This window comes from Dipodomys merriami, unplaced genomic scaffold (assembly GCF_024711535.1).
Source record: "Dipodomys merriami isolate MVZ:Mamm:240054 unplaced genomic scaffold, mDipMer1.0.p SCAF_15, whole genome shotgun sequence".
NCBI classification, from domain to species: Eukaryota; Metazoa; Chordata; class Mammalia; order Rodentia; family Heteromyidae; genus Dipodomys; species Dipodomys merriami.
Genome location: NW_027202826.1, coordinates 12,475,185 through 12,500,535, shown reverse-complemented (window position 1 = coordinate 12,500,535; position 25,351 = coordinate 12,475,185). Strand labels below are relative to the sequence as shown.

The window sequence follows — 25,351 nt, the reverse complement described above, 5'->3', positions numbered from 1 at the left end:
GAGTAGCTAGGATTACAGGCATGAGCCATGGTACCCAGCTGAATGAAGGGTTTTGATTTCTCCATATTCTTGCCAATGCCTGTCTTTTTTATTTTAGCCATCCTTTGGGTATAGGTGTAGAACTTTGTAATAGTGGGAAGAGTATGGACTTGAGGGTAAAATTAAAATTAAATTAAAAAGGGAGACCCAGCTACCAAGAAGTTTCTGTCCATTAGAGATTTAGGAATAAATTATTATCAAATGGGTAAGGTCTTTAATAAATTCCTTATTTTCCCCTAAAGCTTCTATAGGAGGGAATAGCCTATTTGAGTTAGGTTGAAAGAGAAGACAAATAGCCAGAAAATGAATTAATTATTTTAAAAGTATACACCTGAGTATCTAAGATTGCAGGTATGAGCATCAGGGCCTGGATATGTTTCAATTCTTGTTGGGGGTCTTGGTTCTTACAGACATGAAAGTTCTTTCTGGAATAAACAAGTATCAGGTGATTTGACGGCAAATTACCTCCACGTTGAAGTGGTAGAGTAGCCTGCCATGTACAAGGCCATGGGTTTGATCCTCAGCACTACAAACTAGATAAATAAAAACACAGGCTTGCACCATGCAGAAGTGAATCAGCATGATTAAGATGGGCACTTTCATTAATTGTGTTTAAGGGTAGATGGTAATGCAATAATTGTTATTATCATCTTGCCCTTTGAAAGATCCACGTGAGGCCTCTGTGAACCTTGTCACAGATTGAGTTGCAAAAGAATGTCCCTTCTGTGTAGGGAAACATGGGTCTCCTTCACCTTAAGTTGCATTTGGGTTTTCTCCACCAGCTTCCCTGCCTTTCAGAGAAGTGAGTCCACCCCCCCCACCCCCTCGTGGGTAAACACAGAGGGAAAACCCAGCCTCATCCATGGGCACCTGCCTCAGATTGACCCCAGCTCATTCTTCTGTGAATGCATCTCTACAGAGCAATACCATTCACCTTTTGTCAGTTCTTAGGCACTTAAAAAACATTCTGGGCCCAGACAAACTGGTAGACTTGTATGAAGATGCCATTGCTTCCTGCTCCCCCCAATCAACCTATAAACCTGCAGTTTATCATCACCAAATTCAGAATCCCATCCCAAGCACCCCACAATTTGGATTGCTTATTTGTTCATTCAGGAAACATTTATTATATACTTATATATGGGAGACCCCAAGTTGAGAACCCTGTAGCAGCAATGATGATAGCAGCTGATTGCAGAAAATGTGATCAGAGTCTAGGCCCAGGCTGCTTAAAGCAAATGGCAGCCCAGTTGCTGTGTGGCTGGTGAGTATGGATGCTGGGTGCTGCTGTTAGAGTCAACTTGTCTACAACTGGGCATCTGCTGGATTGCTGCTGCTGCCATAATAGAGGACCACAAACTTGCTGCCTTAAAACAGTGTAAATGTATTAGCTACTGCCCTGCAGGTGAGAAGTGAGTGGGCTCAGCTGCTTTCTCTACTTCTGGTCTCACAAGGTTAAAGTCAAGTTCACAGTCAGCCTGAGCTTTTTCTGGCGTGCAAATCTATTCCTGACCCATTTGGGTTATAGGTAGTTTGTGTAGTGCGTAGGGGTGAGGACGTTGCTTCTAGACTTCTAGAGACTGTCCGCATGCTCAGATCTGTGGTAGTTGGGCATGCAAGCTAATAGATTGGCAGGTTTTCATAAGCACTTTTTTTTGTTGGGGGTGGGAGGGCTGAATGAAGCAAGGGAAAACTACTTGGATAAATACGGTACTGTGGGAGATAAACTCTGTTTCAGTGGCTGAACTCTTTGCTGCAAGGAGTAATGGTGGAGACTGTATCCCTGTATTTGCTCCTTTATTTCTCCCAAAGCTAGGATTATAAGTATCATTTCATGTTCATGGACAAGTGAAGGCACGTGAGAAATACTAGACAAAGGTCAGGGTTAGACCTGGGTTCTGTCTCGTGATGCACGCCCAGATATAAACTCAGCATTGCTGATTAAGATCATAATCTCTCTTTAATGAGAGCAAATGCTTGTGACATGGTTCAGTATCTGCTACTTAGCCTGGAGCACAAGAGTTTATGGTCTTCCATTGCTGTATAGATTTTTCAGCGAATGTGTGGTGTTCAAGTTCTGTAGATTTTTCAGTGTACTCTTAAAACTTTTGGACTTGGGGACAGAAGGGATCGTAGGGGAAAAACCAAGGATGTTTGACAAAAAATGTTCTCATTACCTTACTCAGGTAACAGTAACCACTCTGTACAATATCTTTACAAGAAAAATATTTTTTAAAAAAACCTTTAGACTTCTGAATTATACTATTCTGATTTTTCTTCCAGTTTAATGTTAAGGGTAATGGCAAGTTTGTAACATCAGAATATGTTAATGTCTCTGTTGAGGGGCCCTTCTTAGGAATTCCATGGATATCTGACCACAAAGTAAGCTCTTTTTCTTTTTTTTTTTTTTTTGAGTCTAGTCTTTCTATATTATATTGCTCAGAGTGGCCTTGGACTCCACAAGTTCAAAGGATTCTCCTGGCTCAGTCTCCTGAATATCCAAGACTAGAGATGGGACCCACAAGCCCAGCTTCAAATGAATTGTTTCTTATTATTGAAAAACTTAGTGTAATCTATTTCCCACATAATATTCTAACCGAGAGTTCTATAAATAAACTAATTGTTCCACATTCCTTTAGAATAGATGTGAGGGATAAATGTCAGTGTCACTTTGTCTATGCTAGTTCATCTTCCCGTGCCTTAAAATTGTGTATCACTCTGTTCAAACCACTCTTTTTTGCTGTTGTTGTTGGTGGTGGTGGTGGTGGTGGTTGTGGGGCCTGAACTCTGCGCCTGGGCACTGTCCCTCAGCTCTCCAGCTCAAGGCTAGCACTCTACCACTTCAGGCATAGCACCACTTCCGGCTTTTTCTACTTATGTGGTGCTGAGGAATCGAACCCAGGGCCTCATGTATGCAAGGCAAGCATTTTACCACTAAACCACCTTCCCAGGCCTAAAACCACTCATTTTTAAAAATTACCTTTCAGTAGTTATGCAAAGGGGTTTCCATTCAACAGGTCCATTTTATGAGTACATGCATCTTGATCAATGTCACGCCTTCCATTGTTCTCCTCCAGCTCTCCCAACCACCCATCAAGTTACCTGGTCCAGTTTACATGTGTCCATTGAGTATTATGACTGTGTTCACCCATATGTCCTCTCTCCATCATAAAATGATTTGTCCATCACTTTTTGTAAGCTAGGTATGAGAGGATTTAAGAAATGATTGAAACTCAACTTCCACCTCTGAAAGCTATCTTGAACTTTACCAACAGACATCAAACACCCTCTCCGTCACACTTCCTAAGTCTTATTTCTAACTCCAGTCACCCCTCCTTACCCAGCCCAGGGTTCCACCAACCCTGGCACCACATTTACTGTTTCATCTCTCCTTGGCTAGAATAAACACGCTGTGAGGATAGGGATTTCTGTTTATTTTACTTACTGATGAATTTCACGCAGCAGAAGAGCAGTTGGTATAGTGTAGCCACTCCGTACTTGCAGGAGGGTGGAAGAAATAATCTCCTCCCTGTGTTTTCCATATATAAAACAAACATTTTTTTTATAACTAAAGCAAATAGTACCCAGGATTGCAAGCAAGAGAAGTCATCTTGTTATTGGTACCACCATGCCCCCATTCAGTCCTCTATAAGCCGAGTCCGTACAGTATTGAGCAACGAGGAATCTCACACTTACAAGATCTTGCCCTGCAGGCTGACAGTGATGCTGGTATTTATCACATCTTTCTAGAAACAGTACACATTTTGGAGTCACAGTAAGTTAGCACATAATTAATCTGCACTAAATGAGGGGAAGAGAAAGGCTGTGATAATAATAAAAGTCTATAAACTGCCAAATCATGGAAACCTAGATTCCAGGAGTTGTGCATTATAAATATTTACAGTTGGGCATACATGTACTTATGTCAGAGTCACCAGGCACACATCTTCATCCCACAATGTGTCTTCTGTTACAACAAATGGACATGCTCGGGGGGAGAATAAGGCAGGTGTGTGATAATTCTGAGTTACTAGATTGTTGTTTGGATTTGGTTTCTTGGAGACAGGATCTCACCATGTAGCCCAGGCTGACCTCTTAACTCACCTTCCTCCCACCGCAGCCTACTTACTGCATGCTGAGATTACAGGTGTGAGCCACCACACCCAACCCCTCAGTGACTTGTCTGTGGAGAACACACTTAGTGATTCTTCTAGTCAAGCAAAGGGTTTCATGTTATTTTGTTCTTACCTGTCTTCTTCCCCATAATTGTTAGTTTTATTTCTTGGAAATAAAAAGACTAGAAATACACGGTGAATGTCTTAAGTTCTTTTTCAAAGACAGTGTCATAAATTCATAACTATTTGGAATGTTTGTTTTGGTTGATCTGGTGTCTTTCCACATTACTTTTTTCAAAGCCGGAAGTAAGCAGGTGATGGGTGTTTCCCTTCCCCAGCATGAAGACAAGATGGCAGACCCTACCATCCACCATGGGGCCAATATGGCGCTGGCCAGACCTGACCTCCTTACTTCAGTTTGATCAAGGAGAGAATCTTTGTTGAGATTCTAAAGTTATAAAGAAATTTCTTTTACTTTTCTCTGGGTCCAGTACTTTGATTGTTCTGGGAATCAGGAAGTCTCTTGTCTCGAGTTTTATTCAAACTAGAAATTTGGTGGGTTTTTTTGTTATTTTTTTTGCAAAATCAAAGCCTAACTATTGTTTTAACTCGGTGAAAGAACACACAAAAACCGAAATACCAGCCTATTTTATGTACTGCATAAAAATCATGGAAATTTGGGGATTTCTTGAATCAGTAATTCTTCCTTGAAAAAAAAAATAATGAAATGTTTCAAGACCTTGCTGACTCTCTAAGGAATTTTGTTTTTCTGAAGGAGAGAGTTGCGTTGTTTTTTCCTCCGTGTGCTTTCATTGTTGTCTGTGGAATATGCCTGAGAACATTTTTATATTATGTTTTTCTTCCAGATCGCAGCAATGGTGTGCAGGAGACTAGCTTAAGAGACTTACTGAAAGAGCTCCCAGATAGCCACTACAGCCTGCTCAAGTACCTTTGCGGGTTCTTGACACAAGTCGCTGCCAACCACGTGTACAATCGAATGGACATTCACAACCTCGCCACCATATTTGGGCCAAACTTCTTTCAGTAAGTTAGTGGGATTTTGCTGTTAAGATCATCATGTCTGCCTTTCTACTTACTGCTATCTGAAATGACCAGGGATGCCAAATCCGAACTTCATCTGAGGAATCCTGCAGTCTGGGTTGGGCGAGCTCCATTTTGATTTGGGAACACATAAGCCTTGTTTCAATTTCAAGCTTAAAGAGTGCAAATAAGCCTTCTTCTGAAACTATCATTTGCAGTAATCCAAAGTACCTTCTTTAAAATTGTAGACATGTTTTCTTTTCATGAAATGGAGTATTTAAACATTGGTAATCTGACATGCTTTTAGCAGGAAGAAAGCAAGGAGGAGACAGCAATTTTTGAACTTAGGGCCTGGTCACTGTCCATGCCTGAGCTTCTTTTTCGCTCTGGCACTCTACCACTTGAGCCACAGCACCACTTCCAGCTTTTTCTCTTTATGGGGTACTGAGGAATCAAACCCAGGGTTTCAAGCATGCTAGGTAAGCACTCTACCATTAAGCCTCATTCCCAGCCCAAGCAATTTTTTTAAAGCATGATAAAATTCAGATTATTGCTCTAAGGTGAAGAATTGGGAGCAGAATTGTGTTAATGATGGGGAAATCAAATTTGAACTTCATTGCTTTTCTAAGTTTTGAGTAGTGGGAAGTGCTATGTTGCTAGCCACGAGAACTTTTTTAGAACTTTTATTTTCCTTGTTATTTCTCAAAGCTTTTTAATTGGCAATAGATGAAACATGATCACTGCAATCCAAAGGCTTTGCCTTTGCTCTCTTATTAATCTCCACTGACATCACACCTGCTCCACTTGGGAAATCTCAGCAAGTGTATCCTCTTCTTTGCCTCATTCACTGTCTGGCTCATTTGGCTGGCCAGAGCTGGGACTAACACAAGCCTCCGAATGTCGAAATAGAGACCGTGGCTTACAGCATGAAGCAGGTCTATCTACTGCCTCATCTGTAGAGAATGTCTGTGTTTGCAACTGTCCTGTTGGTGACTTTTAAAGATGCTCTTGTGTGTTTGTGGTATTTGGGGTTGAATGTAGGGCTTCATGCTTGCTAGGCAGGCATTCTTCCACTGGAGTCACACCTCAAGCCCGTGTCTCATTTTAGGCCCGTGCTAACCCAGCCTGAGAGCTGCATATTTGTGCTCCACCCTTGCATCGCTGGTGATGACAAATGCGACCAGCCATTGTGCTTCCCCAAAAGCTGGGATAGCAGGTGTGTGTCACCTTGCTGAGCCAATCAGTAAGAGGGAGTCTCAAGAACGTTTATGCCTGGGCTAGCCTCAAGCTATGATTTCTTCATCTCTGCCTCCAAGTAGCTAGGATTACAGGCTCAAGTCACCATGCCTAGCCAAGATGTTTGTTAATATTTTTTTTTGACAGGTCTTGGGGCTTGAACTCAGGGCCTGGGCACTGTTGCTGAACCTCATTGTGCTCAATGCTAGCTCTCTACCACTTGAGCCACAGAGCTAGTTCTGGCTTTTTCTGAGTAGTTTATTGAAGATAAGATTCTACTGCCTGGCTAACTTTGAACTGTGATCTCAGCCTCCTGAAGAGCTAGGATTATAGGCAAGAGCCACCAGTGCCCAGCTCATGTTTGTTAATTTTTAAATAATGTTATGGCATAGGCTATGTTAGGGTCCTGGGAATAATGATCTCAAACACAAGCTCTACTAATGTCTGATTCAGGAGTTCTGTGAAACCAAAAAATCTTCGTGTGTTTTTTTCCGTCCACTCTGCCCAGTACAACCTTTGATGGACAGCAGGTGAGAAATAAAAGTGTGCACAGAAAGTTATTCAAACATATGAGAAATGAAAGTTTATGCAGAAAGCTATTCAATAATTTTGAAAACCTAGGTTATAGAAGAGATTAAAATAAGTTTAAAACTAAGCGGCACATTAAACACAGATCCACACATCACTACTGACTTATAGTTGGGCTGGAGCTAGAATTTTGGGTAACCTGCTGAAATTAATCAAGTGTCTAACTTATTTTGACTTAACACAATTTACCCATGTTACAGCAAATAGCAGTATTTTTCTCTTTTTCGTTTTTGTTAATGGCTAAATAAGATTTCACTGTGTTCCATACCACATTTTCTGTATTCATTTATCCATCATTGGCTATCAACGTTGATTTCATATCTTAGTTACTGGAAATAGTATTGCAATAATCATGTGGAGTGTGGAGGTATTTTTGACATACTGACGTATCCTTTAGATGTTTATCCAGAAGTAGGATCACTGGATCGTGTGGCAGGCCTTACTGTATTTTTTGAGAGTCTCCATCTTCTTTCTATAATGACTGTACTAGCATACTCTCCCACCATGAGTGGAGAATGATTCCCTCTCTTACAGCCCTGCCAGCCTTTATTATTTTGTCTCTTTGATATTAGTTCTTTGAATTGGGATGAAATAATATGTTTGAGATTTTCATTTGCATTTTCCTGGTGGTTAGTGATTTCAAACATTTTCTCAAGTACTTGTTAGCCTTGCTTAAATTTTTTTTTGACAAATATCTATTTAGGTATCCACTGAATTTTCAGTTTTTTTTTTCAGTTATTTGAATGCATGAGGTATTCTGGATAGTAACCTGTTTCAGAGTGGAAATTGTGGTTCTCTTTGCTCTGTTTCCTTTGCTGTGCAGAAGTTTTTAAGTTGCATGCAATCACATTTGTCAGCTTTTCATGTCATATCTAAAAATCTTTGCCTAGAATTATGTCCTAAAGCAAAGCAGTCCTCTGTCTTTTCTATCAGTAGGTTTTCTTTTATTAAGTTTCAGGTCTTAGAGGCAAGTGTTAGCTCCATCTTGGGTTGATTTCTGTAAATCCTAAATTAGCGGCCCAACCATTGTTGGGCTATTTCTTTGGAAGTAAGCAGGTTTGTTTCTGGATCCTCTTTTCTGTTCCTTTGGTCTATGTGTCTGTATTTACCCCAGTACTCACTGTTTTGGTTACTAGAGATTTGTAGTGATTTGTTTTGTTGTTGTTTTTTGTTGTGGGGTTCTTCTTGTTTTGTTTTTGGTTTTGGGTTGAGGTTCTTTTTTTAAATTGTTATTATAAAGATGATGTACAGAGAGGTTATAGTTACATAAGCCAGGTAATGAGTACATTTCCTTTTGAACAAAGTTACTCCTTCTTTCACTCCTGTTTTTATTTTTGACAAGGCCATCTAGTCACTTTCCAAGGACCCTTGTAGATATTCCAGGGAGGCTGATTGACAGCTTCCTAGACCTAGGCTGGGAGGGGCCAATTGACAGCTTCCTGGACTAGGGTGTTGACAACTTCCTGGCATAGGGTGGGAGGGCTACTTCCCCAACACAGCAGTAGACCATACTGTATTCAGATATCCTCAGTTTGTCCTAACAGCATCTTTTAATGCAGCTTTTATCAAAATAGAGCCCAATCGTTCGTGCATTCTGTTTGTTAGGTCTCCGCAGTATGTCTTTTTTTTTTTTTTTGTCAGTCTTGGGGCTTGAACTCTGGTCTTGGGAGCTGTTCCTCAGCTCTTCAGCTCAAGGCTAGCACTTGAGCCACAGCGCCACTTCTGGTTTTCTGGTGGTTTATTGGAGATAGGAGTCTCACAGACTTTCCTGCCCCAGCTGGCTTTGAACCGTGATCCTCAGATCTCAGCCTCCTGAGTAGCCAGGGTTACCAGCGTGAGCCATCCATGCCCGGCTTTTCTGCAGTAGGTTTTAATTTAAAAAAAAAAAAACAAAACAGGCCCACAGTTTGTTTTCCTTTAACCACACTGAATTTTTTTCCCAGCCACATTGACATTGAGGACACCAGACATTGTTTTGTTGAATAATGTATATTCTGAATTTGTCTGTGCTCCTCATCATAGAACGTGTACATCTTTTTTTTTTCTTCCAATGTCCTTTGTGTTTGCTGAAACCTAAAAGGCAGATGGATATGAATCTTGGTTAGAATCAGGTCAGATGTTTTTGGAAAACAGCTTCATGAGTGATACGCATGCTTTGCGGTACACCCCGTGTACTCATGCCTAGCTGTTCTCTTAGTCAAGGTCACCAATTTCAGATTCCTCTACTGTAAGTTATTTCTGCCTTGCAAGTAATCTGATGACTGATTGTTTGCATAAGTGTCATACCCATCCAAACTTCCCACACTAATGGTTTGTTCATCTATGGATCTTCCTAGTTTGAATCAGTTCTTTCTTATCAGGTTACAGTATTCTAATTCTATTAAACATTTCTTTTTCCTTTAAGAGCTATTCATTTATCAAGAAGCCCTTTCCCTCCTCAATGGGAAACAAGTAACATTATATTTCATAGGTATTACCCCAAGTTGGGCAAGTTGTGAAAGGTCTGTTAAGGCTGTCTTCTGTGTTCGTTAGAACTGACCTAAAATAATCTTTCCTGTCTTTCTGACTTAAAAATGATTTCTCAAGATGGGATTAGCCATTTCTTCTGGAAGCCTTTCTTTCTTTCTTTTCTTTTTTAGAATGGCTTTTAGAAGCCAAGTTCTGTGTGCTAAGTTGATTGTTTCTAAGCCTAATGACTTCTAGTGCCAGGAAGTAATAAATGAATTATTGAATGACTGACCATATAAAAGAAATAATGGGGTTATATTGATATTCTGCCTTTAATTTTAGCATTATAAGATTTACATGACATAGACTGCTTTGATTTTTATATTTGTATCTCCATCTCTGGCAATAAAAAAAACCTTGCTTCTTAAAAATATATGCATAATTATAGATTCACTTTCCTCCACTGCCTAGATAAAATGAATATTTTATGTGCAGATATAAGTAAAATGTCATGTCATCAATGAAACTGTTGGGTCAGGTTGAAGACGTCAGTGAAGTCCTTACTGTCCTCACTTAATGTATGACTGACTGCTGGCATGTAGTCTAAGTTCTGGAAGTTTCTCTTGTGAGTTCCATAGAGTTCAATTCACTTGTTTCAGTTAGTTTGGAGATGCTTTGCTTACTTAGTGTAATTTTACTTAAAATTTGGGGGAAATGCATGGTTTAAAAGTAAAAATTATGTCCTGCTGCTGGTGGCTCACACCTGTAATCCTAGCTAGTCAAGAAGCTGAGATCTAAGGATCATAGTTCAAAGCCAGCCCGGGCAGGAAGGTCCTTGAGACTCTTATCTCCAATTAATCACAGAAAAAGCTGGAAGTGACACTGTGGCTCAAGTGGTAGAGTGTCAACCTTGAGCAAAAGGAGCCCAGGGGCACTGCCTCGGCCCAGAGTTCAAGTCCCAGGACCAATAAAAAAGTAAAAATTCTGTAAGATACTATACTAAGACGTTTTACTTTTATCTCTACTCTCAAATGTGCTTACCTGCTTTCTGTCTTCAGGAAACCTTTGCATTCATTTCTAGCTTACCAATCTAGTCATTCCTTTGGTAGGAACCAGGTGCAGGTGACTCAGGCATATGAGCCTAACTACTCAGGAGGCTGAGATCTGAGAATCGAGATTTGAAGCCAGCATAGAACAGACAATTTCACTAGACTCTTGTATTCAATTAACTCGTAAAAGGCCAGAGTGGAATGTGGCTCAGATGGTAGAACAGTAGCTCTTCTCCCAGGGAGGAAGTGGAGGCAAGAGGATGAGGCCTCGGGTGTAAGCCCCAGTGCAGACAGATGCTCATCATGCATGTGCATTTGGTGTCTGGTTCCGCCATCTTCCTTATTCTGTTTCCCACTTTGCTTTTCATCTGAAAATTTTGGGAATCATACCCTACTCGATTTCTTTCTTTTTTCCTTCCTTCCTTCCTTCCTTCCTTCCTTCCTTCCTTCCTTCCTTCCTTCCTTCCTTCCTTCTTTCCTTCTTTCTTTCTTTCTTTCTTTCTCTTTCTTTCTTTCATGTGTGTGCTTCTATGGTCACTGCTTCAATGAACTATGCTTTATTCAACAGTACTTTCCTGATAATCACTTTGTTTGCCATCTTGCTGTGAGCTTAGATCTCCTAGCGAGGGAACTTGTACACATGGGTCATCCAAATATGATTCTTCTTGGTCATGGAATAAATAAATCTATGATATCATGAAATGTCCCCATCATGAAATGTCCCCAACATCCCCTCTGCCAGGAGGGACACTTGGCACCAGTGCGCCATCCCTGGCAGCATGGAGCAGAGCATTTAAAAAAAATTTTGCAGATGCTGTCAGTCTAATAGATTGGATGTGGTCTGGTGGTATAGATATATTTAACACTGTTATTTCAATCTAATTTATACACTGTGGAATCCATCATTTAGACTACAGTATTATAATTTGAGGGGTTTTAGTATATTGTATAACCATCGCCACAATCCATTTCAGGACACTCTCACCATCTCCCATGTTTCCCTGGGCACTTACTTCCAGTCTCCTCCTAAGCTCAGCTGGCCCATTCCTAGATAACAAGTCACCTGCTTTCTGTGGTCTGCCTGCTGTGGATATCTTATGTAAATTTTATGCAAATGCAAGCAGATAATAGGAGGGCTTAGGTTGTTATTGAAGTCTTTCCTTAAGCACAATATTTTCACTGTTCTTTTCATGGTATGGCCTGTTTCAGAAAGTTATTCCTTCAATAACTCTGAATAATGCCACTGACGTAGGTTAATAATAATGCCAGGGACTTAGGTTTTCCTCTCTCTTGTCTGTAACGCAGAGCAGACTCACAAGGTAACTTAGTAGTGTGGCTGTACCAATTTATGTTTCTATCAACAATACAGTCAGGGAACCAGTTTTTCGACATCCTGGCCCACCCTTGTTATTGTCTGTCTCTTTGAAAGGAGTCCCAATGGGATTGGAGTGTTATTCCATTGTGGTTCTGTTTTACATTGCCCAAGAGACTAATGACAGAATACCTTTTCCATGAGCTTCTTGGCCATTTGTATATCTTTCTTTTTTTTTTTTTTTCCGGCCATGGGGCCTGGACTCTGGGCCTGGGCACTGTCCATCAGCTCTTCAGCTCACAGCTAGCGCTTTACCGCTTGAGCCACAGCGCCACTTCCAGCTTTTTTTGCTTATGTGGTGCTGAGGAATCAGACCCAGGGCCTCATGCATGCAAGGCAAGCACTCTACCACTGAGCCACCTTCCCAGCCCCCCTCATTTGTATATCTTTGAAGAAATGCCTTTAGATCGCTTGCTTAATTTTTTTTTCTAAGTTGAGCGTTTTGATTCATTTGTCAGAGGTGTTTATATACTTTGCATAAATATTCCACAGCAGATATAAGATTTACAGGTAATTTCTTTCATTCGACGAGATGCATTTTCATCTTGTGGATTGTGTCATTTCAAGCACAAGTTTGTTTATTTTGTGTGCTAAGGGTCAAACCCAGGGCCTTGTATTTGTTAAGCCCACATTCTACCATTACATCTCTAGCCATTATAATTACATCTCTAGCCCCCAAGTTTTTAATTCTGATGGAAAACATTATCTTTTCTTTTTCTTTTGTCCCTTATACTTTTGGTGTTACATCTAAGATTTCACCCAACCCAAGGCCGGGAAGAATTAGAGGTTTTCTTTTAAGTGCTTTATGGTTTTGACTTGAGGTCTGTGAAGTTAATGAGAGTTAAATGTAGTGTGTGGTATGAGAGACCATCTTCATTCCTTTGGGTGTGAACATCCAGTTGCTCTAGAAGGTTTCTCCATAGCACTTTGCCCCACTGAATTGTCCTAGCACCCTTGTTGAAAATCCGTTGACTACAGTTGCTAGGGTTTATCTGATACATTGATCTGTGTGTCCGTCCTCTGGCCCATAGTGGACTGATTTACTGTAGTTTCTTCTAGGCAATGTTGAAACCAGGAAGCATCGGCCCTCCAACATTGTTCTTTTCAAAACTGGGCTATTTTTACTCCATATGAATTTATGATCAATTTGTACGTTTCTGTTAAAAAAAAAAACCCAAAGCCAACTGGCATTTTGATAAGGATTCTGTTAACTGTTGACCAGTTTGGGGAATATTGCAGTTTTAGCACTATTAAGTGTTCCAATGAACATGGAGTTGTTTCCAGGTATGGAGATCTCTATTCAACAGTGAGCTAAGAGGTTTTAGAGAAAAGGTTTGGCCCACAGGAGGAAATTAACAGAGTTGTGTTGAAAAACATGGCTTTTTGTTTTATTTTCTTAGGGACCTGGAATTACAGGCATGCGTGACAATACCCAGATGAACTAAACATGCATTTAACTGCAAACATTTCAAGTAGTATTAAGGGAAAGGTCAGGGTTTGGTAGACTGTCCATCATACCAATTAATGAACTGGCTCCTTAGAAACATGAGATGAAGTTCGTGACTTTTCCATGATCTCAGTTGGGATAGCTTTCAAATTCTTCTTAGATTCAGAGCACATTTCTGCAGTACTGAATGTGTTTTATCATACTTAAAAAGTTTTGTTGCCCAATAAAATTTCCAAACACAAGCCATCTTTACCTTTAAAGTACCCACCCTAGAAATTGTGAATCATCTATGCAGGTGGCTGGTTGTGCTTACTGTTGATTCCAGTTCATTTGCCCATCTACTTGTTAATTGATAGTTAGAAGATCATTAGAAGGTCACTTGTAATGATCTTCAGCTTAGGTTTTGTTTTTGTTTTTTTAATGTTTGTTCATATTCTTGGCTCATTGTAATAAAACTATTGTGCCCATTTAATTAGTTTCCATGATTGAATACTGTAGATACTCTTAATCTGTAGTAATTAAAGTATATTTGCCTGATGAGTCATTTTTCACCCAATTATGCTCCATATCCTTGTTTGTTTTTTTAATTTCTTTTGCCTATGGATCAATAAAAGAATCCTGCCCTTGAGACCGAATGCTAGTCAGTAATATTCCCCAGTATTCTGGAGGCCAAGTGATCAAATATTTCTTACCTAAAATAGTACATAAGAAAGTCTTCCTCATCTGTTAAAGCTTGTAAATGTTGTACAGTGACCAAATGTGTTTGGTTGTCTCGTTTTTACTTTGTTTTGCTCTGTTTCGTTTTGTGACAAGGTCTGGGGCTGTATAGCTTGGGCCAGCCTCCAACTTGCCATCCTCCTACCTCAGCCTCCCAAGTAGTAGAATTTCAGGCATGTGCCACCACACCTGGCTCAAAATGGTTTAAAACCATCCTGGCCTTCAAATCTCAAAGCGAAACACCACCCTGTGTTAGTAAAACCAAATCACGAACTCATAACCAGTAGTCGCACGCTCTGCTTACGTGTAATTAGGTATTTGGACAAAATTTACATACATAAACCGGATGTGTATTCAGATAAGCCTCTCATGCTCCTGTCTCCATGGCTGCTGGACCCTGCTAGGCAGCTTTATTTGTTTTGTCATCCAAATGTTACTTTTCAGATATTGGTTATTTGGATTTGAAAGTAAAAATAGCTGAAAAATATTTAAATACAGCCTAAGCTCTGGTCTCCTATATTTATAACCTATTATCCTAGTTATAAAATACAAAATTATCCACTTAATCTTTAGCATCTGCACTTCCATCCCCCAGAAACATGTCTTGAAATCCTGAAAAGGTGATTTTGTTTTCTGTTTCTGTCCAGCAATTAACTTCATTGCCTGTCACTCTCCTCCCTGCATTGTGATAAATTGATGTCTATTTGTGTCCTCCCCTTAAAAAAAAAGTAGATATAAACTTACCTTTTTACTATAAAAAAAAACATGGTCCTGGTAAATAAATGCTTTTTAGACCAAAAAGATTCCATGGCCTAAAGATAAACAATTGTCCTTAATTCTAAGCAGACACCAAGTCACTGTTCGTGTTTGATGATACACTTTCATAGTTTTTTCTCTGTAGGCTTACATATCTACTCCTATTTGACTGCTTTATAACCCATACTATTTTTGTGACTTTGTGTCAGTGACTAGGACTTGAACTCAAGGCCTGGCCACTGTCCCTTAGCTTTTTCACTCAAGACTGGCATGCTACAACTTGAGCCACAGCTCCATTCTGGCTTTTTGCTGGTTAATTGGGAAGGAAAGTTGTCACGGACTATCCTGTCAGGTCTAGCTTTGAACCACCATCCTTATAGCTCCACGTCCTCAGTCGCTAGGATCAGAAACATGAGCCACCAGAGGCGTGCATGTGCACCTGGCATAACCAGGAAAAATTTTAGCATCACCTGTCCTGGCAATCTTCCATGCTTATAAATATAACTGTACATCATCATTTTTAATAACAGTATAGCATTAGAATCTCTTGATCAATATTCTGTCATCCATTTTATAAATGCCATCTTAAGATTTCTGGAGAGCCGTAACAATAAATAAATATTTGTTTCAGAGTTACTGAAGAGTGACTAAGTTCCTGGCAGTCTGTTAAGTATTTCTGTAAATGTTTGCTTACTTTAGCCCTCAGACCCCATGAGGCAGGTGCTATTATTTACCTGTACCTTGCACAAGAGGGCTCTGCACCTCAGAAAGTTGAACTTGCCTAAGTCATGTGTCTGACAAGAGGTGAGAGTTAGGATTCTGAATCCAGACAGCTCGGCAGCTCATGCCCAAGCTCTTAATCGATGCTTTCCTCTATCCCCATCCACAGCATGGCAGGACTGTTCCTGAGAGAACATTTTCTTTTCACACTGAACCAATCATTTTCTTTGACTGTCATCTTACAAGATTGGCCTGGTCAGAGAAGATGCATGTGATGCAATCTGGTGTTCAGGAAAGGAAACTTTTTTTTCTCAATTTATTCTTTTGGGACTGGCTAGTTTAAAAAAGTCTTGTTTTCCCATTGAATTCTTCATTTGTAAAATGTCTTCTCATTTTCTCTTTTTGTTTTCCTGAGCTAGTGCTCAGCTTCGTTGCTGAGTGCTGAGGCCCTTTTGCAATTGAACTGTCGATCTCATGAAGATTAGAAATGTTTCTACCCGTTGATAATGTATGTTTGTACATTAGTATTATTTCTTTGGGCCATGAGGAAGCTTTGAACATTTCTTAATCTCATATTCCAATATGAGATACTCATTTATACCTTCTTCTATGTGGTTTAATTTTTTAATTTTAAAATCTTGAACAGATGCAGAAATTCTTTTTTTGGAGGTTATGTTTTAGAAATCTAAAAGTTATTAAACATATTCACTTGTATTTCTTGGAATTTTTGAAGTGTTTAGATCCTTAATTCTAGTGATATTTCTTTTGGAGAAATCTAGAGGAAATGAATGAATGATTTAGTTTGTCCAATAATTATTAGCTTGCTAACTAAACAACATCTAAACATTAATTCATACTTTTATCAAATGATTCAAATGTCACTTTTATCATTATATTAAGTTCTTAGGTACATTTTTTTTCTTCATGCAGGACATCAGGATATGTTCATCTTTATTCTTCATGGCTCAGAGTTTTCTTGCATAATTATGTGCATACCTTCTTTCAGAAGAACACAGACATCCTCTAGATTTTATTAGTCTTGTGGAAGTTTGGCTTTCATTACGATTACAAATCTTCAATATCTGAATCTTTCACCTAATAAAATGACATCCCCCCATTAGGTGTATTAGTTTTATTTACAAATTTTTGTTGCTTTAAACATTAGCATGTACTCTGTCTCAGAAAAAGAACACATAAAAGTGTGGTGTAACAGTAAAAACCACAGATTTATTCACAGATTTATAGCACATAGCTTTAACTAAGTGCAGTAAAAATAAATAAATTGAGAGGGAAGGGATAGTGGGAAAACAACAAGGGAAGGGGTAACAATGCTCCACAAGAAATGTACTCATTGCCTTACTCATGTCACTGTAACCCCTCTTTACAATAAAATAAAATCTTTACCATAAAATAAAATTTAAGAAAATTAAAAAGAAATTTCAAAAATAGTGTTAAGTTCCTGCATGCACACTATGCAGCCCAGAGAAATCCTGTCAAACCTTCGTTATTGTCAATGTGTGTTTAAATCATTGTGTGATCTGCAGTTTCCCTGCTGATCTGCAGTTTCTCTGTCCATTGTTTTGTAAAACTACGCTTTTTTGAAAAGCAAATGGTACCCCCAAAGCGAGGTAAATGTTAGTGTGTGTGACTGAGGTGATTATGTGAAAGTTTTAGATTAATTGAGAGATAGTATGTCTATAATGGGAGCTGGGTGTGTTGTGGGGATAGTGGGGGGGGGGGGAGGAAGTGGGTGAGTCACGCATGCTCAGTCCTGAGGACACGGCATCCTGAGCATGCGCAGTGTTTCCTCCATAGTAAGCTCCTTGGAGCCTTAAAACCATTAATAATAAGGGTTTACTGTCCAAAAAAAAAAAAAGCATACAAATCTTATTACTTAGTTATAACTAAAGTGTTACTCCATTTAATTCTGACATGGAGCTCAAATATGTATATCTTTTAAATGATCTTGGCTGGACTCAATCCTGTAATCTCAGTTACATGACAGGTGGAGACATTTGGGGAACAGCGCAGGTACAACGTTAGCAAGATACTATGTCAATGAACTGGGAGTGGTTTCATATGCCTGTCGACCCAGCTGTGTGGAGAGGTCTTAGGTAGGAGGATCATATTTCAAGCTAGCCCTGGGAAGAATCTAAGACCCTGTTTTAAAACAAAATGAATGGGGGCACAAGGTCCAAAGTATTCATACCTTCCCCATACCACAAAAAAGTAGGATTTTATAAATCATTAAATTATAAGGGTTTCCCATATTACTTACAGATTATAGGTTACATTATTCTTGCTTGCAACCAGAACTTTTTTCTCTTAGTTTATCTTGAAGTAGTTGTACAAAGGGTTTACCAAAACATTAGCGTTCACAAACTAGATTTCACTCATCTAGCCTTCATAATGAATCGATAGGCATAATTGTGGTAAAGGCCTTGATAGATTATAAAACTGAAGTGCCTACTGTTATATGTTAGGATCACAGAGTCAGAATAGCATTTATATAATTGGTTTTAGCCTGTTCCAGTTGAAATTTAGGACCAAGCAAGAGAAAATTTTGTTGATTTTTGTTTTAGAGAAAAATTGTGTAGAAATATTCCCATATTTTCATTGTTCCTTAGTGAATTGGATGAAAGTTGAACCGTACAAAACTACCATTTTTCTAGTTTAAAATGACCAAGTATTGTAATTTCAAATAAACTGGCCTATTCTAAGTTCAATCCTACCATTCTTTAGTTTAACTAAGAATATGAATTTGTATCACATAAGAAATTAAATGTCTTTAGCAAATATGATTCCACAGATTATCTGTGAAGCATCCATTTTTTCCCCCCTTAGGACTATGAGATTCACAATTTTGTATGGATGCTACACAGTCTTTCTCCACAAAACTCTGTGTGAAGGGTAAACTTGCTTTAAGGTATCTTTTTAAAACAGCAGTGATCTGAAAGACACCTTTTAACCATGGGCTTACTCAAGAGGAACCCAATGCTAAAATGGGCCCCTTACACAACCAAGATGGTTGGTTAACAAATCAATGGCTTCTGTAGTCTTCAGTTCTTGGACAATACTCCCCAACTGACAGATTAAACTACCCTACACACATTAAACTTTTTCCTATACACACACAACTATGATCAAGTTTATAAATTTAACAATCATTGAGAGATTAAGAACAGAAACTAGTAATAAAATAGAACGCCTACAGCAATATACTATAATGAAATCTGCACTTATCAAGATCTTTACTAAGAAAAGCAAGGGTTACTTGAACATAAGCTTGACTGTCAATCTAAGATGTCTAGCGGGGTGGGTAGCATATATAGCATAAATACACTGGGCAAAGGAGTGATTCACATCCTGGGCAGGATGGAGCACAATGTGAAATTCCTAGGGCTTCTCAGAATGATGTGCAATAAACTTATGAATTGATGATGGCTAGAATTTTCCATTTAGTATCTCTGAACTACATTTAGGCATAGGTAGCTGAAATTGTGGAAAGGAAGACTAGATAAAGGAAAATTTTGTCTAAAGAGGTAGCAACCAAGTTGTATCAAAAATATACATTGTAATTTCAATTTTTCTTACATGAAAGAGTTTACAGTGTTATACTGGCAGAAGCTGTGATTGTTCACCCCTGATATTTCCTCTACTTCCCACCCCCAGTAATGTTAGCTCAGTAAATTTGTTGTCTGTCCTGGTGGGAGAGAAGGTGAAATAGATATTTTGCAGGTATTTTGCCCCATCTGTTGATGTAGGAATGTATGGGACCCCTATTCAGGAGTATACCTGTTTAGAGAATAACCAGGCTTAACAGTCTAACCCTGCTGACTGGATCCAGAGTCAAAAGTTTCTTATCCTTTTATCCTTGAATCCTTCAGTCTCTGTGGGAATGCACGATTAGGCAACAGCGTCTGTTTGGCAGTTGGCGATCATTTGGAGAAATAAATACTCCAGCATAAATTCAAGACCCTTTAAGTCAGCTATCTGTTAAAGAGTTACTCAACCAAAATATATCAGCCCTGCTCTACTAATGCTTTTTTTTTTCTAATGAAATTACATGTTTCCCTTCAAACATGCTTTCAAAGTTCTACATGTTAGCCACACAAGGAGGGTGAAGAACAGATCTTCTATAGGATGTTGTATTGCTAAACCAAGCTGTTCCCAGGAGAGGGATGGGAAATGTACATCAACTGGTGATGAGTTATGGAAGGGGCCTCTCTGGTTGGCAGGAAGGAAGCCATAGAATGCTTTCTTTTTAATTTTGTTCGTTCATTTATTTATTGTTAAAGATGATGTACAGAGGGGTTATGGTTACATAAGTCAGATAAAGAGGGCATTTCTTTTTGGACAATATCACCCCCTTCCCTTGCTTTCTCCCAGTTTTTTCCTCCCATTCCCACCCACAAGTTGTATAATTTATTTTCAACAGTGTCTAGTAAGTATCACTCCTACATTTATCCATCCTATGTCCCACCATTTCTGTGCCCCCCTAACCCTCTCAAAGACAGATAAATAAGCAAGACAAAAGGAAATGAAAACAAATACAGCGACAAAGAAAAACACCTCGTTTCCACCTCCCGTAGTTCATTTTGATAAATACTATATTATTTTATATGTTCAGATGCACATAGTTATTGTGCCTATGTGATCCTCTCCTAAGAATATCCTTCTTTAGGCTCACTCTGGGTGAATGCCTAGAGACCTGTATAATTTATGTGCCACTGTATGGTTCATAAGGAAAGAAAAGACTTGGAAAAAAATGACATTAAGCAAAGTAACTCAGACCTAAAGACATAAAGGTTGCTTGGGTATGGTAAGTAGAATGTGCCTATAAATCTACAAGTAGAATACTTTCTAAATTCTACTCTGGTGTGTCTTTCTGGAGATCATGTTTCATCTCAAGAGAACACTTCACACATTGCTATCTATTACACTGTACTTTTAGCTCATCAGTTGTGGCTTCTATGTGGGAATAGCAAGCTTTATTATGTCTCAGGCCTTCTTTATGAGATCTGTATGTGCTTAGCGTCAGTTGCTGACTCAGCTGCTTTTTCAATATCTTATTTATTTTTTAAATTATCCTTACATAATTGTACAAAGGAGGTGCCATATAACAAAGCAGTTTATGAATATAATGCAGCTTGATCAGTGTCACTCCTTCAACATTCTCACTCCCTCTTCAACCTACCCTTGTCTTTACTTTTCTTAATTTTATGCTATGTACAATGAACTCTTGACTGCATTCTCCTCCTCTTTCCCCCTTCACTCATCTGCTTCTCTCCCTTTGGGCCTCACCCACATCTTGGATGTACCCATTTTCTGGTGTTTATTTTGTTGGGCTTGGATTTAGTCTTGCTAAAAAGATTATGCTATTTGAGCCTTCCTTAGAGTCTATTGTAATTCACTTAATTCATGTGTAACCACTTGCATCCTACCCAGTGTGTTTACTTACAGATTTAGGCACATTCTAGCTACCACAAATGAGGGAAACCATGTAACCTTTGTTTCTCTGGGTCTGGCTTACTTTACTTAATTTTTTCCAAGTCTTTCCATGTCCTCATGGATGGTACAATATTATTCCATTGTGTGTGTGTGTGTGTGTGTGTGTGTGTGTGTGTGTGTGTGTGTGTTTGTGTGTATTATATATATATATGTATATATATATATATATATATATATATATATATATATATATATATCACATTCTCTTGATCCATTCATCCATTGAGTGGCATCTGGGCTGATTCCATAGCTTGGCTATGGTGAATAGTGCTGCAGTGAGCATGGTTGTGTTGATGGCTTTACTGTCACCTTATTTGTGTTCTATTGGGTAAACGCCCATGGGTGGGATTGCTAGGTCATAGGGTACTTTTATGTTTAGGTTTTTAAGGAAACTCCATGCTGCCTTTTAGGGTGGTTTAACAAGCTTACATTCTTCCCAACAGTGCACTAGAATTCCCTCTTGGATGTGCCCTTTCCAACATTAAGTAAGAACAAGCTCCAAGGGCAGAAAGAAAGAACTACTAGCAAAACAAGAGGTTCAAAATGGAGGAAGTAATTATTCTGTTCTCCCTCCCTCCATCTCAGCTTGAGTCTAGGTCAGGGCCAAGATCATTTCAAAGCTAGCTGCAATTTGACCTGGCACCGATCTCTGTTTTTATATGTGCTACATTGGGAAACAGTGGCTGTCCTAACCCTACCCATGCCTGACTCCTATTCCTGTCTCTATACATCCTCTCAGTTGTTCAGAATGTGTGGCAAAGATGAACCTTTAGAAAGGTATTCTGTGTGAGCCAACATGAGAAAAGGAATGTCTTAACCACACAATGACCTTTGTTTGCAAGAGGCAGAGGTGGCGCTGACTGAAAGCAGTTTTAATAACTGAAGTATTTGAGGCCCTCATGCTGGTGCTGTGTGTCAGAGATAATACAAATAGTCTTTTTTTTTTCATTATCTTCTCTTCCTGGTCACTGGACCTGTAGGCTTTTCCGAGGTGTCCACCTTCAGTCAACAGAACTTTGATAAGTTGATAAGCCTGGCTGGATCCTGGCCATCATGGCAGGGAACAAACAGGAAAGAAAGTAAGTTTGACAGTGGACTGTGATTAGAGAAAATAAACATACCTCCAGGGCCTCAGTCCCTCAGTCCATCCTTCCACTCAGAGCTTCTTAGAGAGGTGATTCCAGGAGGGGCTGGGGGAATAGGTAGAACAAACTCCCAGTAAGATCAAGTGACATCATCTACAGGGGAGGAGGGGCGAGTTGTCCTTGTCTTCCTTCTCTTCCACCCCCTGCCCACCTGTCCTTTCCTTGGCATTGGCAGTGGGTATCTGATAAATATTTGCTGGATTGAACTGAGCCCACTGTTTGCATTTCCATACAGTGAGCTGCTTTAGTGGTTGTCAGCCATCTCGTGTAGATGTACAAGTCTATTCTCCCTGAGCGTCCCTCATGCCTGTTGCCTAACATAACCAGCCTGGCTGCAAGTACTTCCATTCATTTTGTTGACTGTTGAGGAAGTTTTTGTTTGTGTTGAGTGGAAGTCAGACTTGGTGAGTTTTTTGGCCCTCGGGCAGTTGTGTATGGCTTCTCATTTCCAGTGGCCCTATTGTTCACTAGGACCTGCCCCAGAGCGTGCTGTGCAGGTGACACTTCACCCTGAGGCTTCCTGTCTTGGGGCCACACCCATCAATGACTCCTTTCCCCTTGCACCTGTTAGGAAAAGTGCAAAGCTGCTAGCTTCAAAGACATATTTTCCCCTTGTGGTTGCTTTTTGGTTTGGGGGTTGTTTTTTGGTTTTTAGTTTTTTGAGACAGGGTTTCACTAACCATCTCTCCATCAATGGTCTATCTACATAGCCAAAACCAGTTTTGAATTCTCCCTCCTCCCCCTCCCTAATGCTGAGATTACAGACATGTATCACCTACCCAGCTTGAAACACTTCTAATGTGATACAGTATATTGTGGCAAATGATATAGGCATCTGGCTGTATTATTTTTTAGCGTGAAGAAATAGACTGATCACTTCAACATATAAGTAAGAAGCCATGAAATATCTAGCCTGTTCTTCTATTTATTTTTCCATTATTAAGTTAACGTGTATTAATGGTACATACTCATAGCATTCAGTTTGATGTTTTCCTTACATAGAGTGCACCCTGATCAAATCCAGACCCTTTTTTCTTCCCTCCCACCTCCAAATGCCTCATGATCCCAAGTTGAATTTCAGATGAGAACATGAAGTATTTGTCTTTTTATGTCCTGTCCGGTTCACCTTACTTAGCACTATATCCTCCAGGTCTATCCACATTACTGCAAATAACAGAAGCTCATTCCTCATGGTGGAAGAAGATCCCACTGTGTACTTGTGCTGCACTTTCTTCATCCATTCGCCTGTGGATGGGCATGCAGGCTCAGTCTATATCTTACCTGTTGGGAATAGTGCCACAGTCAAACGTGGGTGTCTACATATCTCTTTCATATGCTGACTTCATTTTGTTTGCATAGACACCTACAAGTCAGATGTCTAGGTCATATAGTTGATTTATTTCTAATTGTTTGAGGAACCTCCATACAGTTCTCCATCGTTTCTTTAGCCATAAACAGTGTGTAGGAGTTCTGAGGATTAAGGGTGTAATTCAGTGGTAGAAAACTTGTCTGGCACGCCCAAAGGCCTAGAGTTAGTACCACCAGTTCACATACACATACATAAAATGTTAGCAAGGCTCCCCTCTGACCAGTGAAAACATTTTAACTCACAATATAATACGCCATTATTGTGGTTGGTGCTATAATATCAATGTACTGAACTGTAATTTGAATAGATTGGAGAGGGTTGACATTAACACTATATTTTCTTTCCCATAAGAGAGTGTGTTCTGTATCCCAGATGACTACCATACAGTGTAAACGTTTGGAGCCTATATTCTCCTTCATGCCTTGGGGCTCCCTGAATTCAGGCAGATTGTATTTGTGTTCTGAATTTCCTTTGGAGTGAAACGGGATCTTCTCCAGATGATCTACTGTCAACAAACCTGAAGAGAAATGGAAAGCTAGTTAGTTCTATGTATTCTCATATCTAATTCTGCACTGCAAACATAGGATTCTAATTGTAAGAAAATATATTTAAAGTGTCATGTAATTAATTCAAGCTCTTCTGGGCACCTTATTCTTCAGAAAGATCCTTATGAGTGTCATACAATTGCGAATCGCTAATGTCGCTCTGTGGCATATTTTGCCCTTGTTTGACCTAATAGAGTGATCTTCTGATGGATTAGAAAGATGAGAGTTAAGGAAGAGGGAAACATGGGTGTTTTGTATGTGGTTGGAGGACAGGGTAGGGGGAGGGCGTGGAGGCTCAGGAGTTGGAGGTTTATATAACAATCACTGTTCTTTCAGCTTTTTATAGAATTTTGAACATGTTTTTCCTCATGCAAGAATCTGATCTATGCACTTCAGAAGTGACAGGAACTTTCCTGGCCCCCAGCAGTTTGGTTGCTTCGTGAATGGTTGGATGGATGAATGGGTAGACAGATGATGGCTTAGTATATATTTGTTTGCAGCATAAGTGATTGAACGTAGGGCCTAGAACATGGTAGGTAAGCATCTACTACTGAGCTACATACACACCCTTAGAAGACTTTCTAAGACTAGTTCTTAGGAAGTTTCCCCGTTCGTCTTTGGGAGCTTTGTTCTATATATATTTGGACTGCTCTAAAGAACAGAGTGTGTTGGCGGTCACACAGCCATGTGTGAAATGGACACAATGTTCTTTGGCTTAAAAACTCGACAATATATAGCTCCTACGGTGATACTATATGTTTCCAAACTGAATTGTCTGATTTTAAATTCTCTCAGGACTATTTTGATTTAGCTGAACTCAGACTTCAGGGAGTCTAGCATTTTATACTTTTTTTATTTTAAAGAAGGGAACAATCTCACTAAATGTTTCTCTTTCATTGCCAAGCATTTTGGCTCTTTTAGCTGGAGTCAAGGCTGGCTGTAAATGTTATGCTGTGTCCTTATTCCATTCTTTCTCTTCCTGGTATCCAAATACTTGATTGCTATTTAACACGTCAATATAAGAAAAGACGAGGCACAAAACTAAGAGGTGGAAGTGAAAGAATGCTCATCAGTGTATGATAGATTGCTAAACAAAATGATACATATGTGCAATGCATTGTTTTTCAGCCTTAAAAATACAGGCTGTCCAGTCACAAGGACATGACCTTCACAGGCAGGTAAGGAGCCTAGTGAGATAGAGAAGATGCAGCCCAGGAGCGAGTGCTCTGGCTCTGTGCCTGTTGTTCCTCCCA

The 25,351-nt window shown here is 39.5% G+C and overlaps 1 protein-coding gene across 3 annotated transcripts in view; it reads left to right on the top strand.

Moving 5' to 3' along the window:
• The window catches only part of Fam13a (family with sequence similarity 13 member A), a 191,163-nt gene that overhangs the window by 24,476 nt on the left and 141,336 nt on the right, over positions 1 to 25,351 (top strand). For all 3 annotated transcript variants that reach the window (XM_070022269.1, XM_070022271.1, XM_070022270.1), the window contains one exon: positions 5,021 to 5,198. In XM_070022269.1, coding sequence (XP_069878370.1) covers positions 5,021 to 5,198 — 178 coding nt within the window. The remainder of the gene's footprint in view (positions 1 to 5,020; positions 5,199 to 25,351) is intronic.